General features: G+C 47.4%; 1 protein-coding gene across 6 annotated transcripts; it reads right to left on the minus strand.

Moving 5' to 3' along the window:
• Positions 1-464: 464 nt before the first annotated feature.
• On the minus strand, positions 465-27,740 carry kmt2e (lysine (K)-specific methyltransferase 2E). Of its 6 annotated transcripts, none has more exons than XM_079335265.1 (25): positions 26,486-27,740; positions 17,573-17,757; positions 13,549-13,663; positions 12,821-13,050; positions 12,536-12,675; positions 11,995-12,176; positions 11,846-11,884; positions 11,534-11,734; positions 11,299-11,429; positions 10,977-11,094; positions 10,782-10,891; positions 10,435-10,687; positions 9,499-9,597; positions 7,244-7,315; positions 6,459-6,644; positions 5,883-6,209; positions 5,432-5,731; positions 5,197-5,347; positions 4,871-5,097; positions 4,732-4,788; positions 4,032-4,595; positions 3,629-3,891; positions 3,366-3,445; positions 2,921-3,000; positions 465-2,816 (listed from the first exon to the last, which is right to left on the minus strand). In XM_079335265.1, exons 2-25 carry the CDS (start codon positions 17,641-17,643, stop codon positions 1,779-1,781), a joined length of 5,034 nt encoding a protein of 1,677 aa, XP_079191391.1. In that variant the 5' UTR covers positions 17,644-17,757; positions 26,486-27,740; the 3' UTR covers positions 465-1,778. The 6 variants fall into 6 exon arrangements, with proteins under 6 accessions (XP_079191391.1, XP_079191392.1, XP_079191395.1 ...); XM_079335266.1 differs by having other exon boundaries at positions 13,549-13,660; positions 26,486-27,739; XM_079335269.1 differs by lacking the exon at positions 9,499-9,597.

Below are 27,740 nucleotides of genomic sequence, written 5' to 3' on the forward strand. Positions count from 1 at the left end.
CATGAGCGTCCTGTAGGGAGGGGGGCGGGGCTCCAAGGAACAAAGGCTGGGGACCACTGAACCAATAGATGTTTTCCCCATTAAGGTGGTTACTCGTTACGTTTTTCACACTCGTAAAACTTTTTTTCAGATTTGTTAAAATTCTTTTGCATCGATTTCTCCCATATGATTTTTACTTCATGCATCTTTGTCCCTACATAACTTACCTTGTCAGGATGATTATAGTTTTAGCCTGTAAGATTCATATAGATTTCTTTGTGAACTTTAAAGTGAACAAAGAGGAAGTAGAAAAGTGTGCAGGTTTGATTCTTGAACTGACACTTCTCACTTGTAAATCTCTGCAGCAGCTGCTTTTGTCGTCCTCGGTTTGTTTTCCCATCATCAGGCTGAAACACTGAGCAAACACTTGCTGGAGAACTTGACAACAGAGACAGCGGCAGAAATCATCCCAGAAACACGTCAAGACGAGTTGTATAAAACTGTCATTACAGTGATTTATTATAATGAACCATGAAAATAGCCAACCAGTGCAGTGTCTGTGAGTCTCTCCCCTCCACACAAACATACACTCACACACACAAATAATAAAAAAAGACAAAGTTAAAGAGTCCAGAGAGAGAGAGAGAGGGGGGGGAGGGGGCGGGGGGGATAAAATAAAAATAATGCTACAGTCACAGAAACATTCAGTTTTGCCAAGAAGAGCGTTCGTATGTACAACCATATTTCAAAATGGGATGGGAGCAAATTGTACAAGCATAGAAAAGAAAAGAAGCGAGTATTTACAAACTGTTCCTGGTGAAAGCTGGAGTAACCACCTATACATTAAATTACACTTTCTACAAATAACCATTGATATTCAAAAATAAACCGCTAACCTGTCCTACCTGCGGGCTAGAACACTCTGCCTACCTTAGAGGACTACGAGCACTCGTTACACGACATCTCAAACCTCCTCCAAGCAGCCATTCTCCTCCAAACCCTCACGTACACACAAACACACACACACACACACACACGCACACACGAGTGCAGCCTCCCAGGTTGGTGAGGCAGGCTCCAATGAAACGGGGTCTTTTCTGAATCTGCAGCGGTGAACAGATATTTGTTGTTAGAGTAATAAAAAAAATAATTGTGTTTTTTTTTCTCTATACAAAAAGCTTTCTTCTTTTGCTATAATGAGCCACTAGATTAAAACAAACAAACAAAACGGTGTAGAGAGCTGACGACAGACGAGAGAGGACGAAGTTAAAAGGAATAACCGACGTCGGAGAAGAAGGGGGGGGGGGGGGGTTAAAGGCTGGAATGTCCATTGATTAACAAAGTGCGGGGTCTTACAACGGGAGTCCAAACAAGACACAGAACAGAGAGCTTTCTCTCCATCACAGGGAGGTTATATAAAAACAAACAGAGGCCAGAGAGAGAGAGAGAGAGAGAGAGAGAGAGAGAGAGAGAGAGAGAGAGAGAGAGAGAGAGAGAGAGAGAGAGAGAGAGAGAGAGAGAGAGAGAGAGGGAGCTGTGAGCACCGGGGCGATCGTCCATCTTCACTTTTTTTTTTTTTTTTTTTTTACAGTTTATCTTGAAGATTATTTAATGTCCATTTCTCTAAAATTTTTCTGTCCATGTTTTTTCTGCTTTTTTAAAAAGTATCCTTTTCACCCACAATTCGCTGTTTTTCCACTGGCCGTATGTTCAGGTAAATAGAAAACATATCTACAGCTTATGGTACAGCGCCCCCCCTCAGGTAGAGTTCTCAGGGGCAGATGTGGGGGGGAGGGGGGTCAGTGCCACCCTGTGCTCAGGTACCCTGAGCTGTGGAAAGGGGCTGAGGACGCAGGAGCTCCACGAGTCCCAGAAGGCATCTGGGAGGCGGCGGCCTGAGCCTGGCCTTGTTGAGTCTGTTGGGGGGGAGGAGGGGGAGGGGGAGGCAGTCCTGTCTGCTGGAGGGGTGGGGGGTACGAGGATGGGGGCACTGACGGGTTGGCAGCAGCGCCCGGGTGCAGCAGCGCGGGCTGAAAAGCCGCTAAGTTCTGAAAGTGGTGGGGCTGCATCTGGGCGTTAGACGAGGGCGCAGGCGGAGGCGGGGGAGGAGGTGGCGGAGGGGTGAGTGACAACAAGGTGCTGCCGCCTGGAGGAGGCTGCTGCTGCTGCGTTTGGGAGGCCTGGCCCTGTGGAGGAGGAGGCGGGGGAGGAGCCGTGGACAGCATGAGCTGGTGCTGCTGGATGGGAGAAGGCTGCAGGTGGAGGAGGGCGGGGCCAGGCATCGGGTGAGGGGGCGGAGGAGGAGGAGGTGGTGGTGGAGGAGCGGCCGAGTTCTGATAGTGGACGCTGTGGGGGAGAGTCTGCAGCATGGGCTGAGAACCAGGAGGGTAAGAGGGGTTGACCGTGGGTTTAAAGACGGGGAAAGGTCCGGCAGGTGAGGGGCTCTGACTGGGGAAATAAGCTGCTGAGACTGGTGGTGCTGGGGGAGGAGGTGGGGGTGGGGGAGGAGCACTTTGGGAGTTGTACTGGGGGAAAGGAGCAGGGCCCGTCTGGGCCTGCTGCTGGGGTTGGTTTGGAGGCTGTGTGGAGAACAGCGCCCTCTGGCTGCGGTAAGGGGAGCCCTGCGGCTGAGGTTTGGGCGAGTGCAGCAGGGAGGGTCCGGGGTAGTGGACTGGGGAGGAGGCTAACGGGGTGGGATGCAGCTTGGTGGGAGTCAGAGGAGCCGGTTTGGGTCCTGCAGGCTTGCTCGGAGGCTGGCTTGTGGGGTTTGGCGTCTGAGGCTGACTGTCCGCGTCTTCCTCCTTCGCTGGTCGGGCGGGAGGACCAGGAGAGCACGGCTGAGAGGAGCAGAGAGAAGGGGGGGAAAAAAAATCAAAAGAAAATCAGTGTTGTTCACTCACAGACGAGTCAGACCTGCTTCATGTGGGCGAGGTAGACTTACTGTGTGGGTGGGGGTCTTTTGAGGACTTGGAGATGGGCAATCTCGTAGTCCGGGTGTATCTCCACCCTCAGCTTCACCGTCTTAAAAAGGAAACAGTTTCATATTTAAGACAAAATGTTGATCTACACACATTTCATTGGACATTTTTTGAGTTCTGCTTGCTGCCGAGTTAAAATAACAAATATAAGTAGGCGATGATCATTAACATCTAGACAGATCTATTTTATTATTACTGAGCATTGATCTATATAGTTACTGTTGTTCAAGCTTCCCCTTGCAACCCCTCAGGTGTTCAGGACTTAGACTTAGACTAAACTTTATTGATCCTTTGGGATGACTCCCTCAGGAAATTTAGGTTCCAGCAGCATATACACCCCCCCTTTGAAAAACATAAAGCATGATGTTTTGTTTTTAGGCATGAAGGCGTCCTCGTCGTGTTTCTCACCCGTGTCTTTGTCTTTGCTGAGGAGCAGCGCTCGGTGGTAGCTGCGTTCTCGGGCCTGCTCGACAGAAGTCGACGACGTCCTGAAAAGAAACAAAGAAAAATAAAATAAATTGTAGTCATGTTTTAACGGGAAAAGAAGTACATGCTGATTTTAACACTTTAAAACACATGCGTAAATTAAAATCGTTTAATCTCTGCAAACGATCAAAGCAGCTGAAGAGGTTTTTAATGTTTCAGGTGAAAGTTACTGAGGTAGTTCCTACCACTGTCCTTCTCCGTCCCTCTCTCCTTTCTCTCCAGACGTCTCTGCCTCCTCGCTGGTCGGTAGCTCCTTTACCGTGGCGGCGGTGGTATTGCAGGGCGCCGTGGGTGCAGGGGGTGGGGGAGGTTCACTGGGGGTCTCTATAGCAACGGGGAAGGCTTCCATGGTCAGAGGTGCCACGGTGGAAACAGGAGAGCTGCACTCCGTCTTGGAGCCACTGCGGCGAGCCTCTCTCTGGCGTTTCCTGTACTCGAGCAGGGAAACCTGGAAGACGCAGAAATCAAAATGTAACGTTAAGCAGAGAAAGCATTTCTTATTGTAGACCAGTAGAGGGCAGCATTATGAGTTCTTCTCCAAAGTACCGTGTGCAGGATGAAGACACAGATCTTCAGTTCATCACTCACCTTCTTCTTCTGTGGAGGGTTTTGTGCCGACCCTCCGGCCTCTCCGCTGCTGTCCCCACTCATGGAGCGGGAGAAGCCGAGCGCAGCCCCGTCCTCCGAGCAGGGGTAAAAGAGCGGTCCCTGTCCTTCAACGTAGGGGGCCTGAGGGACGACCAGAGACCCCGTCCCTGCTGCGGACCCTGCTGCGGACCCTGCTGCAGCTTCAGGCCTGAAAGGAGCCACCAGAGGCTCCAGAGTGTGTGAGGGCGTGAGGTCCCGTAAGTTTGAGTTGACTGGAGAGAAGTTCAGGCCAGCTGGTCCAGTCAGGCCTCTGTCGGGGCTTTTAATCCAGCCGGGAAAAGAGGAAGCACACGTTTCTGCAGCGGCGGCGGCGGCAGCGGCAGCGGGAGGTTCGCTACTCCCTTCTACAACCACGCCGTCTGCACGGTCCTCTCCCAGGTCCACCGCCTCTGCAGCGGGAGGCTGCGGACTCTCAGGAGCTGAAGGTTTGGCTTCTGTCGGAAGTCCGTCTGAAATGGGAGCTCGGACGCAGGGAGAGGAGGCCAACGAAGGAGGACGGTCCGCCTAGGAAGAGGAGAGTAATCAACATCTGCCTCGTTTCTCCTCTTTGTAACAATCAAACCTTTTTTTTCTAATTTCTCAAAATCGTTTTCAGAAGTTCTAAAAACGAGAGATGAGTCCTGCTAAGTCCTTCGCTCACCTCTTGCACGCTGGGTTTCCGGCTGACCTCTGGGGAGCTCTCTGCTGAAGATTCGCTCTGTAGACAAGAACAGACTTTGTCACTGCAGCTCTCACGCTCTTGTGTGTGCAGGTGAGATTTTAAGAACAGACAGCTTTACCTCCTGAGGGGCATTAAGTGCCTGCGTTGGGGTGCTGGGAAGGGTCTCTGTGCTGGGCTCCTCTATTCGGGGACGAGGCGGGGTAGCCAATAAGATGGGGGTTGCGGGTGTTTCCGATTGCTCGCCTCTGGTCGGCGTGGCACAAGGGGAGCCGTAAGGCGTCGAGCTCTCGGACAAACAGGCGTCTAACGGACTCAACCGGCGCTTTTTCAAAGGTGTGGGCAACTCTGTAGGAAGATTTAAAAAAATGTTCAAACGTCGATTTCAACCGAGGATTTATTTTGTTTTTCTACATTTGAGGGGTTACGACGGGTCATGGTTAGTACCTGGGAGCGAGCAGGTGCCATTGTAAGGTAAGGGGCTGTCAGAGTCTCCGTTAATAGAGGGGCTGAGAGGACCCTCGCAGGGCATGAGGAGGCTCGGCCGCCTGGCTGGACTGGTGGATCCCTCCTCCTCCAGAGCCTGCTTCAACCATCGCTGTAGAAATGAACAAAAGTGTCAACGAGAAAAAAAAACAACATCTTAAACCTTTTAAAGAATTCATAAAGCTCGTGTCTTTACCTTCTTGCAGGAGCCGGTGGTCGGCGGCGTTTCCGGCAGTTCTCTGGATCGCCGCCTCCCGGTGGGGACTCCAGGAGTCGTCGGGCTGCGGTTCGCCAGGAACGGCGAGGAGAAGCGGACGTAGTGTTTGGGCGTGCTGTACACCTGTGGCGAGCAGGCCATACCGGGGAGGGCGTTCAGCTGCGTGGCGAGCACTTCGGGATCGCTGCTTATTCTCAGCGGCCTCTCGGGGACCGGCTCCGGTGTTCTGACGCCGCCGCGATCCTGCTGCTTCTCTCCCACCCACTCGCTCACAAAGTGCTGTTGACAAGAGTTTGAGAAGTCATTTATTTTCCTTTTATAAAGCTCCTGTGAGGAAGGTTCAGGTTGAGTGGAATAGTGCGCCCCCTGTGGGCAAAGACTGATTATTTACATCCTTCTTGTTTTCTGCTCGTGAGGACGCCGTCTTTACCTTTTTAGTTTTGAAGGTCTTGCTGCCGGTGCGGTTTCTGTCAGGTGCAGGCGAGCTGCTGTGTGGGGGGCTGGAGTCCGGTGCTTGGGCAGAGATGGCCTCGGGCTCGGGTGCGGTGAGCATCTCTCCTTCGGGGGCTTCGTTGGTCAGAGGCTCCATGGACTCTAATGGAGAGCCGGGCTGCAGATCTGAACAGGTGCTGATGGTGCGAGCTCGCCGGCGCTGCTGGCCGATGTGCGTGCGGTTCCTTGAGAAACTCTTCCTGTTCCTGGCACCTTTGACCTTCGCTGGCTTTAATCCAGGCTCCTCTTTCACCTCCAGAAGCGGCTGTGAGAATCACAGAGTGGATTTCATATTCATCAAAACGATAGAAAAGATATATATGAGCGTACAAACACAACTCTCTGAAACAATTATTAAAAACTTTCCTCGACTAAAACAAATAATCGATTAAAAAAAGAAGAAGCCGTTTCCGCCTGTTCGTGCTGATTGTAAGTGTGTCAGTGTGAAAATACATCCGTTTGTGGAAGCTGGCAGAACAACAGACACAGAGGATTTGTGTCACAGCACTCTTACCTGCATGATAGTTGGAGAATCAGCCATCTCCGGTGTGGCTGGAGGCTCCTCCTTGATGTCACTGCGACACCCCACCTCCGTCTTCCCCGTCCCGATCCTCTCCAGGGCTTGCTCCCTGCGCTTCTCTCGCTTCTCCATGCGGGCGAACGCTTGCAGGATGGCCTCCATCTTCCTCTCCTCTCGTGTCTGCAGCAACAACAACAACAACAAAACAAAAAAAAACGGGAAGAAAAGAAGAAAAAAAAGGGGGAGGGGGTTTGGACGCGTTAGTCCATGTTGTCATCTCTGCCACAGAGCACCAAGAGAGCAGCGGTACAACGTGTTCATGTGTGCTACATAGAGGAAGCCGCTCGCAGAGGAAGGTGGTAAAAGTGACCCCCTTCGCTTAAAGAGTAAAGCAAACAAAAAGAGGAAAAGCTCAGAGAGGAACAACAGGATGCCAATGTGACATGTTGTACATGTACAGAGCCCTCGGCTGCAGAGCCGTTTACCGTTACACGCTGACCCTGGCTGGGATAGCACTTCGTACGTGATCGTGTTTTTGTGCCACTGCATTTCCTCAGCTTTGCCTCCACCAAAATAAAACACCACCTTGAGTTGGAATAGCCTTTGGAAGATTTTTTTTTTTATTAAAAGAGACATTTTGTAAAGACAGGACTGTTAGTATGTTTGTAAGTCAGTCACCTCCGGGAGATGTTTTTTTTTTTTTTTTGAGGGGGGGGGGGGGAGTTGGGGGTGCTGGCAGATGGGTGGAGTAAGGTTTGCTATGTATGGGTCAAGTTTACCTCCTTCTGTTTCAGTCCCTTCGAGCTGGAAGCCGCCCCGACATGGAGATGGGACTGCTCCGCTGGGCTGGCCTGAGTGTTCAATAAAGAGACAGCCCAATTTAGAAGAGACATGTCCCCCTGCACAAGGCTTCATACACAGTGGACAGAGCTGCACGAGAGGCTCCGTGATCTCCTGGAGGCGGCAGGTCGTGGAGGATACGGATCATTATGGGGCTCCTTCAGGTTTGCAAAAATCTCCCAAAAAAACTCCCAAATACAGCTTTTAATGTCACGAGTCCGATGGAGTGTCTGTTTTACACACTGACTTTATCAGCTCAATGTTTAGGAGCTTTTTTTTTTTTTTAGTTCTCGTTTTGGACAGCTGCAGTTCGTTCAGGGAGAAGTGTGTAGGAACAGGAGCTTCCTCTTTTTGTCCTCCTCACCTGACATTGCCTTTGTTTGTCGTCATAAGCTCGTGAATGTTACGCTTCTTCATGGCCGACGCATGAAAAAAAAAAAAAAAAAAAAAAAAGTGGGCTGAAATGTTGTCCGACTGCGTCAGTCGTGAGTTGATATTCTCTTACCCTAAACACGTGCTGTGTTTGGAAAAAAAAGGAAAAAAAAAAAGGTTTTGGATACTTCCTTAAATAGATTTTTTTTTGTTGATTCTGAGGGATAACATGTGGTGCTGTGAAAAAAAAACAACAAGTAAACAAAGAGCAGAAAGAGCAAATTCAGGCTCTGCCTGACCCTAGCTTTTAAAAGGCAGGAAGTGCGTCCATTCATCAGTGATGTGGTGCATCCTTTTGGCGTGCAGAGTACGAGGAGGCGAGACGGCAGCTCGAGGCCTGATCAACGACACCCGACCCATCTGGTACATTTCCGTGTTGATCTGCTGTTTCTTCATGTTTTATAAAATGACTGTTTAAAATATGTCCCTCCTGAATTTAGACTTCTGGTGTTTACGAAAAAAAAAATCCTGGTTAATTGTGCAGCCGCAAAGACGACAAAATCCTCAAAGTGAAGAAATGTTGGGACCAAATTCAGACTTTGTGGCTCGTGTTAAGAGCTACAGGACACGCCCCCTTTAACCTTGAGTAAAGACACGATGGATTAACTGTAACTGAAGGGAAAGTTGTCAGCCAGGTGAAACAAAGGAAACAAGCAAACCCGTTTTATTTTATCGACGGTGTCAGAGCTCCAGTGAAAGGACAGAAAACCGCCAGGTTGCCTTTTCAAACAATACGGGCTCTTTGTCAGTAGAAGAGATATCATGCCAACACACGCTGATGTTATCTGCGCCGCATCGTTGTTGCGGCCCACCCAACCACACACACACCCACACCCAACCACACACACACACCCACACACGGTCGGTTTGTGAATGCACTCTTCTTTGTGTTTTTCGCTCAGACGGTGCAGCTCTCTCTCCTGGGCCACAGTCCATGGAAAGAAGCCTATTGGATCTCCCAAAGTCAATATGGCCCTGGCAACAAGGCTCTACCCTCTGCAGCCCCCCCCCCCCCCCCCCCCTTCTCGCTCTTCGACCATTTATCTCTCTCTGGGCGATTAGCAGAACTGTATGTTGGCCAAAGATGAGTCAGCACTTTACACCTTGGGTCGACCGTGTGAAATGAAGCTGACTGCGGGGTAATTTCCAAAGAAAGAGAGGGAGTGTGTGTGTGTGTGCGCGTGTGCTTGATCCCATCTCTGTGGGACATACGGCAGCTTGGCAGGGAAAAAAAGCTCTTGAAACAGTAATTGGCCATTTCAAAACTCCTCGCTGCGGCGAAGGTAAGAGCAGGATCCTCAAAGTGTATGACACACTCGGGGGAGGTTTCCAGCCTGCTACTGGTTTGCCTCGTTAATGGGAAGGTAGCACTGGAGGCCCGTTGGTTACGACTCCAGTGGAGGAAAATAAAGGCGACAAATGAGGGAAAAAAAAAATCAAAGAGAGGGGGGAGGACAGAGCTGCAGGAGGGAGGAGGAACAAACTGAAGAGAACAGCAACAGGGCAACAGGGGGGGCGTTGACAGTGACGGGGAGCAGTGGAAGCAAGATGAGTGATGAAGAGGAGGGTAGGTTTATGGAAAGGGAGGCAGAGGACAGCTGCTCCTATCTAAGCACACACAGGCTCCCTTTAGCAGACAGTCCACACCCGGAACAACAGGGGAGGGTTTGATCTCTGTGCTGGTGGGGCTGCAGAGCCAGTTCAAAGATAAATAATAAAATTAAAAGAAAAAAAGCTGAAGCCCCTAGCTTGGAACACTTACCATCTTCCTCTTCCTCTCTGCAATCTGCTCCTCTGACTCCATCTCTACTTCATTGCTAACGGAGGTTTTGTCTTCTAGATCCTCATATAACTCAGGATCCTGTAAGAGGAGGGGAGAACGGGGTATGGCGCTTTATCACGGCTGATCAGTCAGTCTGACTACAGACTAGAGGGAGACAGGTAAGAGTGGGGGAGGGGAGGGGGAGGGGGGGGGGGGGGGTCAGGTAAGTGGGTGAGGGAGGTTGTCTAACTGTGATGTTGGATTTTAGCGGTCAGTCTGTGCTGCTCAGAGCTTTAGATGATCTTACAAGAAGCCCTGTTCATCAGCTGCACGTCACATCTGATCTACAGAAGGACTTAAACACATTCTACATCCTACGTTGGGACGTCTATCTTAACTTTTTCTTCTAGAAAGCTGCGACACAAATATATTTAAATATCGTGCACTGCACTGTCGCTGTGTTCTGGGTGGATTCAAGTATCCAATTTAGAAACCTCTCGACACCAACAACACCTCTTTAAATGTCAAAATTCTGAAGGAACTAGTTCATCTTGGACACTGCGAGAGCAAAGTGCTCCTGAAACAAACTGGTCTTGCATCTTTTTTTTTTTCCCTGTCGACACAGAAACGTGAGAGAACACAACTCCCTGACAAAGATGCTTTCAACTGAACTTGTGGTGTCCAAAGTATTCGCTCAGGGGGCAAAGGTGAATGTCTCAGGGGTCATGGGATAAAGAGGGAACTAAAAAGGTGATGTAACAATGAAAAGAATGCATGCATATCACAGTACACAAAGATCAAACTAAATAGCATGCATGGACCAAAAGGATAAATGTGCATCAACAAAAATATGCAGTGGTGGAATTTACATGTAAATATGAGCAGTTAAGTGTGAAAAGAGTTGTGATTGGGTGATTCATCGGCGTGTAATCTTACCTGGTTGTTGGAGATGGAAAGGCGGAGAGGAGACAGTTTCCTCTGCTTGCCGTCGCCGAGGCTCTTCCCTTTCCCCTCGCAGTCCAGACCCATGTTCTGGTTCTGGCCCAGGTCGTCGCGAACCACCTCCTTGTCCTTACGACTCACTCGGCGCCGGCCTCCCGAGCCGAGGTTCTCCGTGGGCTCGAGGTTGTGCTTGAGCACCGGGCACTCCGGGTTCCCCTTCAGGCAGGCACAGTCCACCTTGTACTTACTGCGATTATCGAGAGAGAAGAGGAGGAAGGAAGTCAGTCTGATGCCGGGATGCTAAGCAGCTGTTCTGGGCGCAGACTCTCGTTCTAACTCACCAGCTGCCGTAATCGAAATCAAAACCGATGGTGATCTCTGTGCCCTTTGTGATCGGCCTCAGTGAGTAGATGTATAAATGCAGCATGCCGTCCTCGATGACGTGCCGCACCTTCGAAAGGGGAGACAAGAACGTTAACACTGATCTCTTCAAACAATCCGAATTGGTTTATTTGTTGTGTTTTTATTGGACTCACTTCTGAATTGGGGGTGCACGAGCGACGGATGAAGCGCGCCTCGTTCCCGAAACTGCGAGCGTCCACACACATCTCCAGGCCGTCGAACTTTGAATAAAACAACACAAATGGGTACGGCCTAAAAAAACAAAAAAAAAACAAAAAAACATGAGTGTTTAATTGATTCATATAAAACCCTCTGATTGCACATCTACGGACATCACGCAGAGAGCTCAGGGTTGTTAACGTGACGTCATGATAAAAAGGCAGCGATGTTCAGTACACTGTGACGAGTCGGGACTCGAAGGACGAATCCCTCTTTATGAGTAACGAGCCCGCTGACCTCTTGAAGAAGTAACCGTTGGCCTCAAACTGCTGTCGAAGCATGAACTTTCCCCTGTACTCAATGATGAGGGAGTCTGGGGCCAAGTCTCGCACCGCCTTCAAGATCTTCTTGTTTTTCTGAACTTGACTCTGAAACGGAGAAGAGGGACAGTCAGGCATTATCCGACACTGATGCCGGAGCAGTACACCATCCGAGGATGTAAAGCGCAGTGGACACGCGATGACGTCTGTACCTCCACGGGGGGTTTGAAGGAAGCGGGGTGCGTGTTGTACGCCAGGCTCTTGCCGTCGCCTTGCTCTTTGACACGTAACAGGACCTGGACGTCTTCGCTGTACTGATTGCTGCTGGCCTCCTCGTAACGCTCCATCCACGTCTTGATCTTGTTCTCCCACAGAGACGGGTGCTCTGCTGGGTCCTGCTCGGGAGCCGCACCCTAAGAAGAAGAAAAAAAAAAACAAGATATAAACATTTTTGAACTTTTGTTTAAGAGGTGAAGAAGAAGGCCACAGATGGACCTCTGACGACGTGTTTTCTGAGGGTTTACCTTTACTCTTGAGGACTTTCTGGATCCTTCTCGGAAGGCCTACCACAGATACAAAAATAAAACTTACATTAGAGCTTGTACTATTGGCTTAAAGTTTGATTACAGTAGAGAATTTCATTTTTATTATCAAATAATAAGTGAAATCTGACCTTCTTGGCTCGAGCAGAAGCTGCTGGAGTTTCTTTATCACCGCTCTTTTTGCGCTTTTTATCAACCTGCTTGTTGCCAAGGCGTCCGGTCGTCAGGGTGATGGTGGTAGGCGTGTGTTGGAAGGTGGAGTAGAGCTCGAGCGGCACTTCGTCTCCACTCTCCGTAGCACTGGTATCACCATCTGAATAGGCAAAACGCATTTTAGTCATTCAAATCTCTAAAAAGCCACAGTTGTGATAAAACACTCCGACGTGATCCGGCTCCTTGTCCAGCAGGTGTCAGTGTTGTCTCAGGCGCAGCTCTGCACCCTGACACAGCCGACAACCTGCTCTGATCACTAACAGGCTGTTTCATTTACTGCAGCAATGAAACATGAACTGAAAGCTCTCATTGAAAACAGCTCATAACCCTGCAGCTCTCTGAATAACGACCTTTACATCTCAAACAGATCATCCAAATATTCTGGAACATTTTGGAGATTTTATAAAAGACAAACTGAAATAAGTAAAGCTCTAAATCTTTATTTTAACCCTTTCTTACCAGATAAACATTCCCGTTTCCTGGTCTGCAGCAGGATGGCTCTCTCTCTGTCCAGGTGTCGTGGTTGGCAGCGCTCACACAGGTATGTTTCAGGAATGTTCTGCCTGTCGATGCCCATGCAGTCTATATGCTGCCAGGCACTGAAAAAAAACAAGCAAAAAAACAAAAGCATTAAAAATCACTTTTTTCCAACTTGCATGAACGGTGACACGGCACAGGACCGAGGAGGAAACAAAGGTGAGTCAGAGATCCTGTAAACGACGTGGTGTAAAAACGGGCTCTTGCCTGCACTTGTCACAGCAGATCATGTAGCCGTCATCGTGGGTGAAGCCACAGATGCAGCGGGTGATGTCGGCCCCATAGCTGCCATCCTCTGATGTGCTCAGCGTGGTGCCCCTGGATGCTTCGTCCTGACCCCCGGGTACAAACAGCCCTCCCTCTCCTTGTCTTATCAACATGGAGGGGGGAGGGGAGGCTGGCGGTGTAGGTGGGGGCCGCGCCCCATAGTTATGGTCCTGATGGGGGGGAAACAGAGGACATCGGTCATGTCGGGAAGGTAAATAATGTTTCTGTTGAGTGAAAGTTCACAAAGCACCTTCACATAGAATATGACAGATACATTATTTAATCCACAAAACTTAAAATGTTAAACACAAATACAATGAACAACCAGCTGATGGCAGGAAATCAACTCCTGGTTTCAGCATTAATGAACATCCAAGTTAATGTTTATGTAGATTATAATCATTTACGATAAAAACAGTTTAAAAATATTCCAGAGAAATTCAAAGTAAATACTACAGAAGCTACAATCGAAAAAAAAGGCGTACTAAACAATGACCTCAAGCTGTGTTGATCATGATAGTTGCTGATTAATTTTCCCGTCTCATAAAAAGTCTGGACAGCAGAACATGACGGGTCAATGTTCCAACAGGATCTCGTCATCAATGATTAACACAGAGAAGGAGGGCTCTGTGTGTGTGTGTGTGTGTGTGTGTGTGTTGCATACTCACAGCGTAAGGCAGACCGATGTAACTGTGGGAATGGTGAGAGCTGCTGCTGTAGATCTGGTGTGGGTAGCTGGACTTTTCCACCACCACAGGGCTGGCCTCCACCGATTCTGGTCTGCTGGCCGGCGACACAGGACAAAAAAAAAAACAAAGAGAGAAAAAAGCTCATTACTGTACAGTGAAAACTTGAATAACAAAGTTACACTGAGTGATTGTTTCCTTTTAACAAGGATGTGGACGTGACGTGTGTGTACGTCAGCAGGGTTGAAACAGAGGTGTAGAGACAGTGACGGGGGGCTGAGGTCATAAACTCAAACACTCAATGTAAACATCAGTGCGTCTTAACACAGACTAACTCAAGTGGGATCACTTTTCCTTTTCCTTTTATTTGTTTGACGGCACTTGACCAAAGTTCAGAGGGAAACGTTGTGGGGGAAAAAAGCATTCTTCCATCGCTTTGAACTTTAAAAGTGTGAGATCTGTGAGGAAGAGAAATGTTTGGACGGTTTCTCGGCAATTTACAGGTTGGAAGAGTCAAAGTTTGATCAGCAACATGAAACTGATCGTCCATCGAAAAAGTTAGAAAAAAAAGAAAAAAAGTTAATTTTTTCCCAGTTATATTTCTGCTCTTATTTATTATTAAAGGGAAATTGTAACCAGGAAAAAGGGTTCAAAGAGATAATTGACAGCCTCTGAGATTACAGGAAGGAACACAATAATCCATTTATTGTTATTTGTGTTTTCAATTCATAACAAACGTTATCTTAAAGACACTTTAAAAAGAGCAGGCCTCTTCTCTCTGCATCTCATATTGGATCAAATTCATTCTTTTTGTTGTGTCACACTTCTCTGTTTAACGACAACATCAACAGAAAATCAAAGGGGATTTGAAGTTTTTAAAGAAGCTGGACTAAAAGTTGGTTTGATGTTGATGCATCAGTATTTACGAACTTGTTGTGTCATATATTTGTCACATGGGCTTCTGTCCCGCTGAGTTTGTATTTGACCTTGTAATACTTCATGTACGTTTTGCTGATAAGCCTCACATTGACATGCTGACTGTGCACGCTGTCGCTGTATAAAATAAACATGTAATAGAACTGATGTTCATACCCCTGATCTGACATCTGCAAGAAAGACAAGCAGATAAAAACCTGCTGAGGCGCACACACACACAGACTCGTTCATCAAGCTTCATTCATACCAAACCAGTTGATCCACTTTACCAAGAATCACACTGCCTGTTTACGCCGATTAAAAACCCAACCCGCCCTTATTATGACTATTAATTCATTCTTCGGTTGCTGAGAGAGAGTGGCACTCGAGGAAGTGGAAACTAACAAAACGCATGGCACAAGGCGAGAGCGTCGGATGTGAGGAGGGAAGAATAAAAGAAAGAGAGGGAAGTTTGATACGAGCAGGGAGAGTGAGGTTCGACTCGTCTGCATTGAAAGTTACAATCATCACTGTTCAATCAACTTCTTGTTCATGTGCAGGAATCCTAAAGGTCAGAGACCTGCTCACAACACCAACGTATCTGAGTCACAGCTCTGTTATGGCACTAAAAGAAGACCTCCACACTCCATGAGGACCTCGGAGGGTAACAGGTACGACCGGTACAAAAGGCACAATGAACAGGCCGTGCAGCATTTCTGCTCACGTTCAACAGTTCAGCCACTCCGTAACACTCCTGAAGTTGGAAAGTCCTCAAACAGCCACATTTACAAACCAACACAGTCATGATGTCGCTGAAGAAACCGGACTATATGCTACAAAGAAAAGAAAAGTGTATGTAAATGATCCAAATACCTGTCCCTCTTCTTCCCTTGCTGAAAGGTCGTCCTGACTTTTAAGTGTAGTGTTTGGCCCTTGTGTGAGCACCTCCTCACACTTATTCCTCTCGCTGCATGCCGACAGAGCAATGTGCAGCACTTCCTGTGTGCGAGTGCTCACGACTGTCAAAAGTGAAAACGTAAGTGCATGCACGAGGGCTGGAGGCGGACCCTGGGCGAAGGTGTGTGCAAACTAGATTAACTGCCACACCAGTGAATTTATCAAAAGAGCCGAGTGGGCAGAGAGAGAGAGAGGGAGAGAGTTGAGAGAAAATGAAACACTAGAGGAAGTGTAACTCCACTCAGTGACTTTGTTCTGTAAATGATGGACCAGAGCGGAGGGAGAACTTTTATGTGCAAATCTGGTTGTATCGTTTTATAGGTCGAAAAAGAATGAATTGGACTTTTACTCTGCAAGTTTTACCGACAGGTGAATCTGTGGACGAGGCAGTAAAAGACAAACGAGAGCAGACGAGGGAGCCAGCTTGTTCGCTGTTAAGGAAGTAATTGTGTTTGAATGTATGTATGCATAGCTGGGGGGGAGTCCATTGAAGACTGGAAGCATGGGAAGCTAAAGAAAAGGAGGGCACTAGAGACACAGCTCACATTTTATACCAGGAAAAGATGATTAGTGAGAGACAGACAATCAAAGAGTGATTTTATTTAAAGTAGGATGGCAGCTAGGTAGGTGCTATTTATAGCTCTTGAATGCCAAGAGTGTTTACAGAGGAACAGATGTCCTTTAAAAAGCAAACACCTGCTGAGAGAGGGCGGGCGGGCGGACAGGCCGAGTGAGCGGGCGCCGAGGACAGAGGGACGAGCAGCCGGAGAGAGAACGAGCAGCACTGAACGGCCAGAGGCAACGCCTTCACTCCTAAAGCGCTCCCGCTTGCTGCCATGGCAACACTACCTATGCGGTCAGCGTGTGCGCGCATGCCGAGGATCTGTGTGTCACCGTGGACACGCGCACACACGCGTGCACTGTGTTAGCCAACAGCTGGTCACGCTGCTGCAGACTACAGGGGGATGTGGACAGGAAGTGACGGCGGTGAGTAGCCAGCCTTTCTCTTATAAAGAAAAAAAAAAAACTCGGCTGGTGCGCGCACACGCACACACTCCTCCTCAGAGGTGTGTGTGTTTGTGTGTGTCCCTGAGGTCTGGATGGGACGGCAGCAGGTGGAAGCCCCATTTCAAGCTTGTTATTGGCTTTGAATGAAATTGCAGGCGGCGATCGGACGCAGAGCGAGGACGGACAAAGAACGGAGTGAGAGAGTCAAGGCGAGGGGCTTACTCCTGCCCCCGATGGCAGCAGAGTGGGGGGGGGGGGGGTGAAGGGAGGGGGCCTGACGCTGTTGGACTGTTTAAGACGCCATGTCTATGCGAGGACCACCTGTCACTCAGGCCCGTGGCCATGGCAACAGGCCCTGCGCAGTGCAGAGGAGAGGGAGGGGAGGGGGGTTTGCGAGGGGGCAGACGCCATGGCAACACAAGCTGTCACGGCAACATCTCGGATGTGGAGGGGGAGGGCTCTCTCTCTCTCTCTCCCCGTCTTTTAAAGAGACAGGAGACCCTCTGGAAGTTGATGACGTGTGTTGTTCTTTAGTCATACGAGAAACCTCTTGCTTCATTTATTTGACCAGAAAAAGCCGAGGCGACGTCCTTGACGAGACTATAGGAAGCCGAGAGGCGGGGTAATGGGAAGCGTGTTGCCATGGCACCATGCACCATTTCTGCTTTATTGGGCTCAATGCAGCGTACACAGACACGTGTGCAAGAATCAAGCTTCGGGAAGGGAAGATTCTGCACGCCTCATGTAGTCTGTTATTCTCGGCTTGCTGCCAGTTTCACATGTGTGGATGTAGTTAAAAGCTGAACACTGGGCACGTCTTTGTGATGAGCTGAGTGCAAGGATAATCAATGGCCAGACTGGAGTGTCCATTAGAGCAAACATTTAAAAAGGAGAGCTGTTGTAAATTTGTTTCCCATTAACAGAAGTAAAGGTGGGAGAGCTGACTCAAGCCTCAGGTCCAAGTAAAAGATGACAAAGCAGCGCTTCCACCTATGTAGAGGGCAAAAACTACACAAGATGAGAGAGAGGGCGAAAGGTGGGGAGAAGAAGAAGACATTGTGAAACTGAGAATAAAGAGCAAAGGAAGGAAAGGAAGTGAGGGGTGGGTTTTTTCAGTGTTACTCACTCTGAGCCCGCAGCCATGTCCAGGTATGAGGTGTCTGCTGTGTCCACCCCTACTGGGATGACTATGCTCATGACGTTCTCTGCTGATCAGTTCTTGTCCTACTGAGTCCAGAGAATGGGAGTCCAAAACACTGAGGCATGCCAGCCACAGCAGTCATTGCAGACATCTAAGTGCATCCACAAGGCCTGGGAACACAGAGGCAGAGAGGAGAGAGAGAGAAAACAAGGGACATCTGTTAGTTTTATGTGGCCTGAATCGATCATCAGATCAGCGGCGTGTCATTTATTTCATACCGAGAACAAAGTGTCTGGAAGCTGCCGTTTGGAGCTAATTACAAATCATAGTGAAATCGGGGTATTTCCAACACGTGCTCACGCATGAATCAAACTTTCAGACCAGTGCTTGACAGGAATTTCCCCTCTGACAAAAAGCCACCGGCGTGAGGTGTCGACTGATAAGAACGGAGAGGATATGATGTTGCGAGGTGAAGGCTGAGCCGCTGCTGTGAACTGCGCTAAAGCGACCTCTAGACACTATCAGAGAGGAATGCAGAAGGCTGCTGCTGCTGCTGCACTGCAAGAAAGCTCCCACAAAGGGGAGCAAGAGAACACAGAGCGGCCAGCAGCCATGAAAAGAGGGGGGGGACGCAACACACGGAGGCCATTTCCCCCCCCCTTTCGACCACTCCAATCTTACACACAGACTTTACATGGTAATTGCACAACCACACATTCAATTGACATTTTAGCTCATGTTTTTATAGCTGCAGGATCTTCAGTTAACCATGTGGAAAAAAAGCCTCTGATGCATCAATTATTGATTACATGAGGTGTGAGGAAATTAATGTAGAGTCCTTTTGGTCACTAAGCAGGAGCCTGCTCGGACTCATAAATAATACACCCGGCTGATGTGATTCCAGACGGGAGCATATGTGTCAGTGCGGCTGCCCCTGATACAGAGAGCTCTGTTGATAAGCGGGATTAGTGGGAGGGACAGATGCCGAGACGAAATAGGCTGGAGGTCACACCTCCGCCTGCTCAGGCACACCGGGGCCAAACAAAGACTCCGATCGCTGCTCGCTCGGGGTTTAGATCAGAGAGAGAGAGAGAGAGAGGGGTTGCTAACGTGAGGTATGTCATGTCGTAAAGGGCAACGCTTCACACACTTAGGGAGCAATAACACGCCGTCACACCAGAACCTGTCTCTGCATGCCTCGGAGACATCCAGCCCGAGCATGTCCTCTGAAGAACTCGCACTGACTCTCTCCAGGAAAAGGTGTAAGTCATTAGCTGTCAAACCAAGGAAACTCACAGGGAGTTTTTTTTTCTCCCCCCCTCCTCAAACAGCCGTGAGAGTAATTTCAGGTACTAATTTGCTCAAATGCACTATTTGAGCCTGCAGGAGCGGAGAGAGGCTCACAGACATAGCAGCTGTCAGCTCGGAGCCTAATTAATAGCAGGAAGAAGACCCCAGTGAGCCTGTGTGTCAGCCAAGGCGACTGACGGCTTCACCTTCCAAACTCTCTCCTGATTGTGTGTGTGTGTGTGTGCGTGTGTGTGGTGACCGAGTTAAAGAGCGAGGCGAGATCACTGGGCCAATTCTCCAAGGGACTAGTGTAATCAATGCTTCAAATAAAACCAACAAAACAAAGACAGAAGAGCTCGAGTGTGTTTAGGTAGGCATGTGTGTGGTTTTTGTGTTAGAGCTTTATTTTTTCCTCAGTTGAACTTCTTATATTGTCACCAGAACAAAATCTCAACACTGTCGATTTGAGATCGGCGATTACAGAAACACAAAACTAAATATTGTGACGTTCATGTGCAACGGTCTTTTCTTGTCTTCACTTTACCCACTTGGCTGTCACTGCTGAGGAATGCGCGCACACACACGCGTTCAGATTCACTCACAGACTCCCCCCTCCCCACACACACACACACACACACACACACACACACAGAGAGAGAGATAACCCTTCACTCCGTCCTCTCAGACGTTCCTCCCTACAAGGCGGGCAAACATACACAGCATGTATAGCGCGACGACCAGACGCAGTCAAGTCCGACAAAAGGCGGGTGGAAAAAAAAGAAGAAAAGAACAACAAGTACAGTACAGCAGCATTCCTGACTGAATCCGAGCTGCTGTGACTGCCTCTGCTTGCTCCTCCTACTTCCTCTAGCAGGGCTGTCCGTCAGCCTGCACAAACGCAGCCCAAGAAAGAGAGAAAAAAAAAAAAAAAAAAATCAAGAAAAAAAAACATACCCCCCCCCCCCCTTCCCTCCTTCCTGTGCCTAGTCGGGCCCGCCCAGCCGGATTTCTCTCCCTCCTCTGAGCATTTCCTAAATAAACCTGAGACAGTAACGCAGAGCGAAGGGGGAGTGCCGAACACAAACGCGGCTCCTAATTACAAGACGGCAGGGAGAGAGCGTTTAAAGCCTCCTTTTGGCTAAAATCCTCTGCTGTTATGGAAACACTCGAGAGGAGCGAGGGATGGTGAAAATGAGGATCTCTCTCTCACACACACACACACACACACAGATATAAAAAAGCCACAGGATGGAAGTGGTTTGTGTTGGAGTGCGTTATGTTTCACGTGCTCTCTCGCTGTCGGACTCTTTAGAGAGGATCCACAGCCCCCCTCTGTTTTCTAAGGGCATCGGGGTGGGGGAGGTGTATTCGGGGTCTGTCAGACAGTGACGCTACGCAGCAGAGACCCTGAGTGGACTCTGGGTGGCAGAGTGGAGCGCGTAGCACAGCCCGGTCTCTCCTTTCTTCTCCTCTCCTCTCCTCTCCTCCCTCCCTCAGCGAGGGGACACAGTCACGTCATTGTGTGGGGAATAACTCTCCTTTTAAGAGAGAACGCTGCTCGAGTCGGTGAGGGAAAACCCACAGCATATTACACTCAAACCACGTCGCTACAGAAAACAGCTTTCCTCTCTCTTCAGTTTACTGCCACTGCTCTGCGTGGAAGCGTCTTCATTCTTGGGGGGGGTTTTCCACCCCACAGCAAAGTCTCAGCAGATTAGACTTGTTTCGATAAGTAGGAGGAGAAAGAGGAAAATGAGGGATTCTGATGAATCCCCTTGCCGAGCTGATGTGACTTCACACCCTCCTTGTAAGCTGTCTGCAATGACTCAGCTCGCACGCTCAAACAAACTCATACAAACACAGGAAGTGTGACCCACATGGAATGTAGGCCTGGTCCTCTTTATTCACGGTGCCCACAGGGAGACACACTGCATCTGCCCTGTCCTTTAGAAAACCAGCGTCCACAGCGCTCCCCCTTCTGCACTCCAGCACCGAAGGTGAAGTCATACATCAATACAGCCAGGGAAATGTGGATGTGAGAATCCATGCAGGCCATTTCTGTGGCAACAATAGGAAGTGTGTTGTCGAGAGTGGAAACCAATACCTCAGCAGACTGTAAAGATCAGTCCGTTTAGGAGGGAGGTGCTGAGGACGCAGCAGTGGAGCTGTGTGAAATAACAGCATACAGCAACTAGCAAACAATATTAGACAGTGACATCCTAAAGGCCTCAGACACTGGATGTAATATCCAAGAGCACTACAGCCTAACTAACTTATTCGATTCAGTCGTTGATTAGCTATAAAAGCTTCTAAACGACAGGAAACAGCAGCTTGTTGAGCTTTGGTGCCACCTTATAGCGGCCAGCTGCAACTACTGTTAAAGAGCAGCGACGAAAAGAGCCGATTTTGGAGTCATAACGACAAACAAAAACAAACAATGGATGGTGTAAATGCAGAGAATGAAGACCTGCTTATGTTAGCTTAGCATGTTTTTATATCCTTTGATTGTTTTTTATTAAGGATTCATTCACTGTCCGTACCTGCAGAGGGCTCAACATTGCATTTGTCATTTTCCTCATTAAACCATTCAAATAATAAAAACAGCTTTTATTGTTATATTTCTTGTTCTGTTTTTTTTTGTTGTGATCATGTTTAACTATACTGCAAAGAAAACCTGGGTGGTGCTTGTTCCTCTAATGCTTGAGGTTATTAGTTGTTGTGAATGGTCCAGACTGAGCCAGGCCAAATAATAATGACAGCCTTTATAAAGAGCCCGTGCACGGTGAGTACGATGGTATCACATCAGTGCTCTGCATTGGCTTTGGATCAGCAGGGTTGAAAGGTTTCCTGGTGAAAACAATGCATTATAAAATTCTGACGGTTGCTAAAGCTGCGCTGCGTGTTTGCTCACACTGTAGGAGAGTTTGCGGTAAGAAAACAGTTTGATGTGATCCGATGTGAGTCACGGTCCTAATACAGCCTCCCAAGGGCAAAAATGGAAACAATTTCCTCTGGGCTCAGTTCAGCTGGCCAGGGAGCGAGCGAGTTAAAGTCGGTAAGAACAAGAATCTGGCAGCAAAGCTGGGGCAGCCCTCCTGTAGTCTGAGTAATGTCTGTTCAGGAGAAACCCCCCCCAGGCAACAATCGCTCCATCTCCCCCTCGCTCCTGCTTAGAAAATATCACAGCCAGGCCCTGTGTAATCAGGGCTGAGTTGTGTTTTGAATGTTTACAGGCCAAAACTTCATCAAAAAGGACCAATTAAAGCTACATCTTTAGTTGTGCATCAGAAATTGACAAGCAGGCACACATGCATCTGGCGGCTAATTCCAGCATTTGGAGAATGCAATGGGCAGCTAACAAAAACAATGCGAGCTCCTCGTGTGCATGGCATGAGGCTTCATGGCATGTACAGGGCAAACTAACAGTAAGAGCCACTCAGGTCCCATTACAGCGGCGTTTGAGGATCAATTTCACGCCTGGACCGCAGTGCTGTTACATCACCGGCATTGATAGCACATCCCCGTTTTATTCAACCCCATCCTGCCCGGTGCTACCCCTGAACGCTATTGTAACACAAGCAGGGCAACAGGAAGGAGGTTAGAAACAGGGCTGCTTCTGCTGCTGCAGCCATAAAGCCACCTGTCAGGGAGGCAGCTTGGTAGTTTAAAGAGGGATCTGTTACGGCCCAGCTAGCAGCACAAAAACAGGTCACCTGAGCTCTGGCTTCAGCTCCCAGCTGGGATACCATGTGACCGTGTTGGGCCTGTGGGCCAAGGCAGTTTTGTCTGTGGGTCTCTGTGGGTCTGGGTACTACACAAGTGAGCTCACTAGAGACCTGGCTGCAGCTTAGCCCCACATGGTGAGGTTTGTACATCACCTACACAGACCGTTTGGGGGGGGAAGCAGGTTTGCTGTCTGGAGACAGGGAGGAGCACAATAACAAAGGGACCTCCATCACCTGAGGGGTGAGAGCCATCGGATGAGGCTGTGGCCTTCAACTGCCATACCAATATGTCAATATACAGCTTGACTTCTCTTACAAATGGAAATAGTGGAATAGTTGTATTCCTAGCCTGAGGATGTTTGCTCATATGTTTCTGGAAGTCTGTCTCGGGGTGAGGATGAGCAAAAAAGGTGTGCCACCTGAGACTGCTAAGACTCCCTGCAGCCTGCCAGTTGGGAGTCCTCTGTCCCTAATGGCAGAGGGGGAGTGGCAGTTCACCTTCCTTCACCGTCTCTGTCAACACAGAAAGCAAACGCATACACTTTCCGACACAAGGTAACCAGGCACACACTCACACACACACACACGAGGCATTTCACTGTATATCTGCTCAGTTCAGTTCCCTATGTTGACAGAGGGGAAAAGGGGAGTATAAGCCAGAAACAGGCCGATGCTACAAAGAAGAACAAGATGGCTGGGGATTTTAGGCATTATGAAGCAGACAGTGAAAAAGCACTCTCGCGCTGTTCTACTAGATATAGACCCTCCACAGAAGAGAAGGCCCTTTGCCACTTACTGCTAAAACAGAGGCAGCTGACCTTAATTACACCGACCCTCAATGGACAGAAACTATACAGACCATGGAGATGAGTGTAAAAATTAATACTGAGACTGAGAAACTGATCTTTTTCCTGTTCTGAGCTTTCCCTTTACTCAATCGACATTAAAAGCATATAAAATAAATGAAGACAACACATCTTTGCTGAGCACATCAACACAACCTCAATCGAAGTGTTTCACCTAAATGTGCCAAAATTTGTCCCAAAGCGGTGACATAAGAGACGAGGACAGCTGCCGCGCTATCACAGGAATAAGTGAGATGTAAAGACATACTGCTTTTATTGTGTAATACAAGATGGCACTGTAGTTAAAATATATTCTTAGAGGAGCAATAACAAAAGGAATGAAATGTCTGAAATTGTTAAAAAAAATATATATATATATATATTCTATGGGGTTGTATTGTAGTATTGTGTAGTACGAGTATCTCAAAAGATAAAGGCCATGTTTTCTTTATTCTACTGTACTCGGTATGAGCGGTGCAACTGAAGACTGTAATACTACCCTGCTGGACTATATACATGTATGATAACCTTTGCTGGGTCACCCCTAACACCGAATAAAATTGCATAAACTAGGGTATTTTATTTAAGTACTTGCTATTTTAGTCTTGTATTTTCCTTTGCACCAACACACCAGGACAAATCCCTGTACATGTAAATGTACTTGACAAAAAAACGATTGTGATACTTTAAGAAATTACCAAAAAAAAACAACTTTTATTTAAAGTTTTACTAATTGCATTCATATCTCTACAAAAAAGGAGGGAAACTAAAAAACACCTCAGATTGAAATGCAAACCATGGTTTGAGGGAGGTGATTTATTGCAGGAGAAAGAAAGGCTGTAATAGGATGCACCCACTCATAATGCTAAGGAGTTTGTGTTTATCTTTATGTAGTTTGACGTGACAATTGAAAGTACATTCAAACAATTTGAACACGAAACACAGGCAGTAGCATATAAGCAATGACGCATATTACAAGGGTGCTATGCTTTTCGGTTTTTTTAAAAAGGGGTGATAGTAAGACTAGCTCCAAAAGCGTAGGTAATAACAGGGATATGATGTCGACTCTTTGCAATGCTTTTAACATGTGCTAAAATAAAAAAATCCTCGTGTGTTGTGTAGTTGCTTCCCAGTTGAGTGTGTCGGCGCTGCCTGCAGTCGCTCCTGCCGATAGGGGTGTGGAGGGCACACAACGTTTGCTATTATGTTACCACAACACCCTGGTGGTGCTGTCGCCATTTTCGTAGCGCTTTTTTCCTCAGGACGGCGAGACAACCGTGTGGCCAAGGGGAGCCTCGCCGTGGGAGGAAAAACCCCCCAAGAAAGCATTCAAACGCCTCTTTCACACACTCTACCTTAAGTATCAACCCTGTCGGTACAGTCTACTGTGTTTTTTGTGTGAATTCGTCGAAAGCAAAGCAAAAGCCAGTGAGCTAAAGCGGCTAGCAATGATGGCCTGTGGAAATGTAGCAGGGTGAATGTAAAAAGGTCGACGCCCGAATCGTCGAGGATTTTTTTTGGAAGACAGCGAAGCAAAAAATCGTAACGAAATGACATCTAAGCGCAGAGATATCTGGGGTGTGTGTTTATTTATTTACACCGTAAGTACAGGCCACGAAGTAACACAACAGAGCTAAAGGTAACGACAGCTAACGGCGTATAATGCGTAGTGGGGGTTTGAGTTAGCACAGCGAGCTAACACCGACAGTGAGATAAACAATAATAACAATACCAGGAAATAGCGACTTTGATCGCACTGGAAAATATCTTATTTCTTATTTGTTTTTATGGTCAGGCGAACAAAAACAAATTCCGCCAGTTTAGTTCAGCATGGTCGAGATTGGAGTTACAAAAAAAGTGTATGACTGGAAACGGAGCTTCCCCTCCCCCCATGCCTGCTGCATTTTAAACCCATTACACTTCAAACCTAAATAACGTGATTACTTTTATCCCAAGGCCTGAGAAATAGTAAAATAGAAATGATTGAGTTTCTCGTATGACATTGATTCCAGATTTAATCTCGTCTCTCTCTCTCTCTCTTTACGAGTCTATAAAAAAGCGGAATAGCAGATAGGTAGATTTAATGCGCAGTGTATGCAGACAGTGTAGATATTATTAATAGCAGGCTGTTCATCGTTATGTTTCTTTTAAACACGTTCATTAAAATGATTGTTCACTGAACTGAAATAATGATTTGGTTTAGTTTGAAGGGGAAACATTCAAGTTTCTAATAACTAATGATGCATCCACTGATATGTGCTGGTTTGACACTGTTTAAGGGGAGGGGGGGGGGGTCAGGCGTGTTGCTACAAAAATTGTAAAGCTTAGGTAAAGTAAATGAACAGCTTTGATATTAAGAGGTCAAAATATTTATATTGTACAAAAAAGATGAAACTGTGCGCAATATGGCCCGCAGTGTCACTGTAAGTTAGTCTTCTCTTTCCTCCTCTACTTTAACCAAGTCAACATAAGATGGATATTATCTTTGGCTTGTTTTAACGCCATGTACGTAAATGCTTTGCAGTTTTTTGTACTGTTGTTAGTGTGTGTTTGACTATGAGGGCAAGCATTGCAGCGTTTTTTAGCCAACCTATAAAAAAAAGTAATAGCGTTTTCTTTTCTTTTAAAGTCATGGTCGCGCTGCCTTAAGGATATGTACATTAAATTAAAACCAAGAATCTATGTGCTGTGAGGTCTTATTGTTTATTTTACCACACGATCAGCCCCCCTGCTCGAAGCTAATTTAAAGCTAGTAGCATGCGCTAGCTAGCAAGTGGTCTCTCTCTCTCGGCCAACTTGACACTCTAGACTTGAGAAAATGTGCGCCATATATTCCGCTAGAATCAAGAGTAGGCAAATCATAACTATTAGAGATATGTAGAATAGAGAGACTAACGGTGTTGATAAGCTAACCTCAGCTGATACTACTACAACTGCGTTAGCCAGCCTGAGCATGATGTGCTAACTAAAGCCAACAATAGCCTTCCAGCTCGGATTTGTTCTCACCTTAAAACTACTTATTAATGAACGTTACTCACCGTTTTATGTCCACTCTGAAGGGGTCTAAATAGCGATTAAGGGGACCTGGGTGAGACCCCGTCGCTTCTTACACAGCTTCCACAACCAAAACAATACTTCTGTCCACACTGCGGATCCGTAGCAAAGCTTTAAAACGTTGATGTAAATAAACGTGTCCTCTAAAAGATTACCTCTCGTGAGCTACGTGTGGTCTTCGCTGTGTGCGGCGACTCAAATTTAACTGTAAAATCTCGCGCGAAACCGTTAAAAAATGTGCCCTAGTCAACGGCGACTTTTAAGAAATTAGATCCCCTCAAACCAGTCTCTTTTCGCTTTGCAAAAATGGCGGCCCTGCTAGGACTGCCGAGACTCCGCCCCCTCTCCCTCCCCCCCCCTCTCCCTCCCCATCACTAAAAAAAAAAAAAAAAACAAGCTCCGCCCCCACATACTGCGGGGTTTCACACCCGATTTGACAGGGGCGCCCCGCGATCGTGCGCCATGCGCGTTCATGTCTGTGATGCCCACAGTCTCTCTGTCGTCAACGGTCTGGATATAACTCGTGCTGCTCTCTTTATAACAATGCTCGTCAGGAGCGGAAAGAAGGGAATTAAGCGTTTTAAATTAATCAAGTGACAAGGCTTGGCCTCAAGTCGTGCTATGTGATGATTAGTTACTGTTTTATTTAATTTTTTTTAGGATTACATCTTGTAGCACTAATGTGGCGTGCTAGTTAGTCCAAAAATAATTGTATCTTCATTGTCTGTGAAAATGAAGTCAGCTATAGGAATGTTTTGACAAGAGATTTTGTTTAACTCTTTATTATTACTTTTACCCATCTGTTTTCTCTTCCTCCTCTGAGTGTGAAAATGTGAAGCCCCTGATAAAAAATCTCAGCATGGAAATATTGTATTTTGCCTCTGCATGAAAAAAAAGGTTAATTTAATATGTAACATGTTTAATTCATGTATTAAGATATATATATATATTTTTTAAAAGCCAAGTTTACAATTAAAAATATATATAACATTTTTGTATTACTACTGGCATAGCTCGAAAGTAGCATCTAAAATCCGCTGCACTACACAGTAGGAGGCACCTAAGCTGTTATGTAACCCCTTACACAAGAGCAGTGTTTTAGACTGAACTGATGTCAGGATGAAGTGGCCTGTGAAACACTGACCATTAAGAACAAATGGACAAAGAAATCAAGATAGTAAGTGTGGTATAACATTAGAACACAAGTCTTCACTGTCTGAATAACATATGATATGTTAC

The sequence above is a fragment of the Symphodus melops genome (assembly GCF_947650265.1).
Source record: "Symphodus melops genome assembly, chromosome: 22".
Lineage (NCBI taxonomy): Eukaryota > Metazoa > Chordata > Actinopteri > Labriformes > Labridae > Symphodus > Symphodus melops.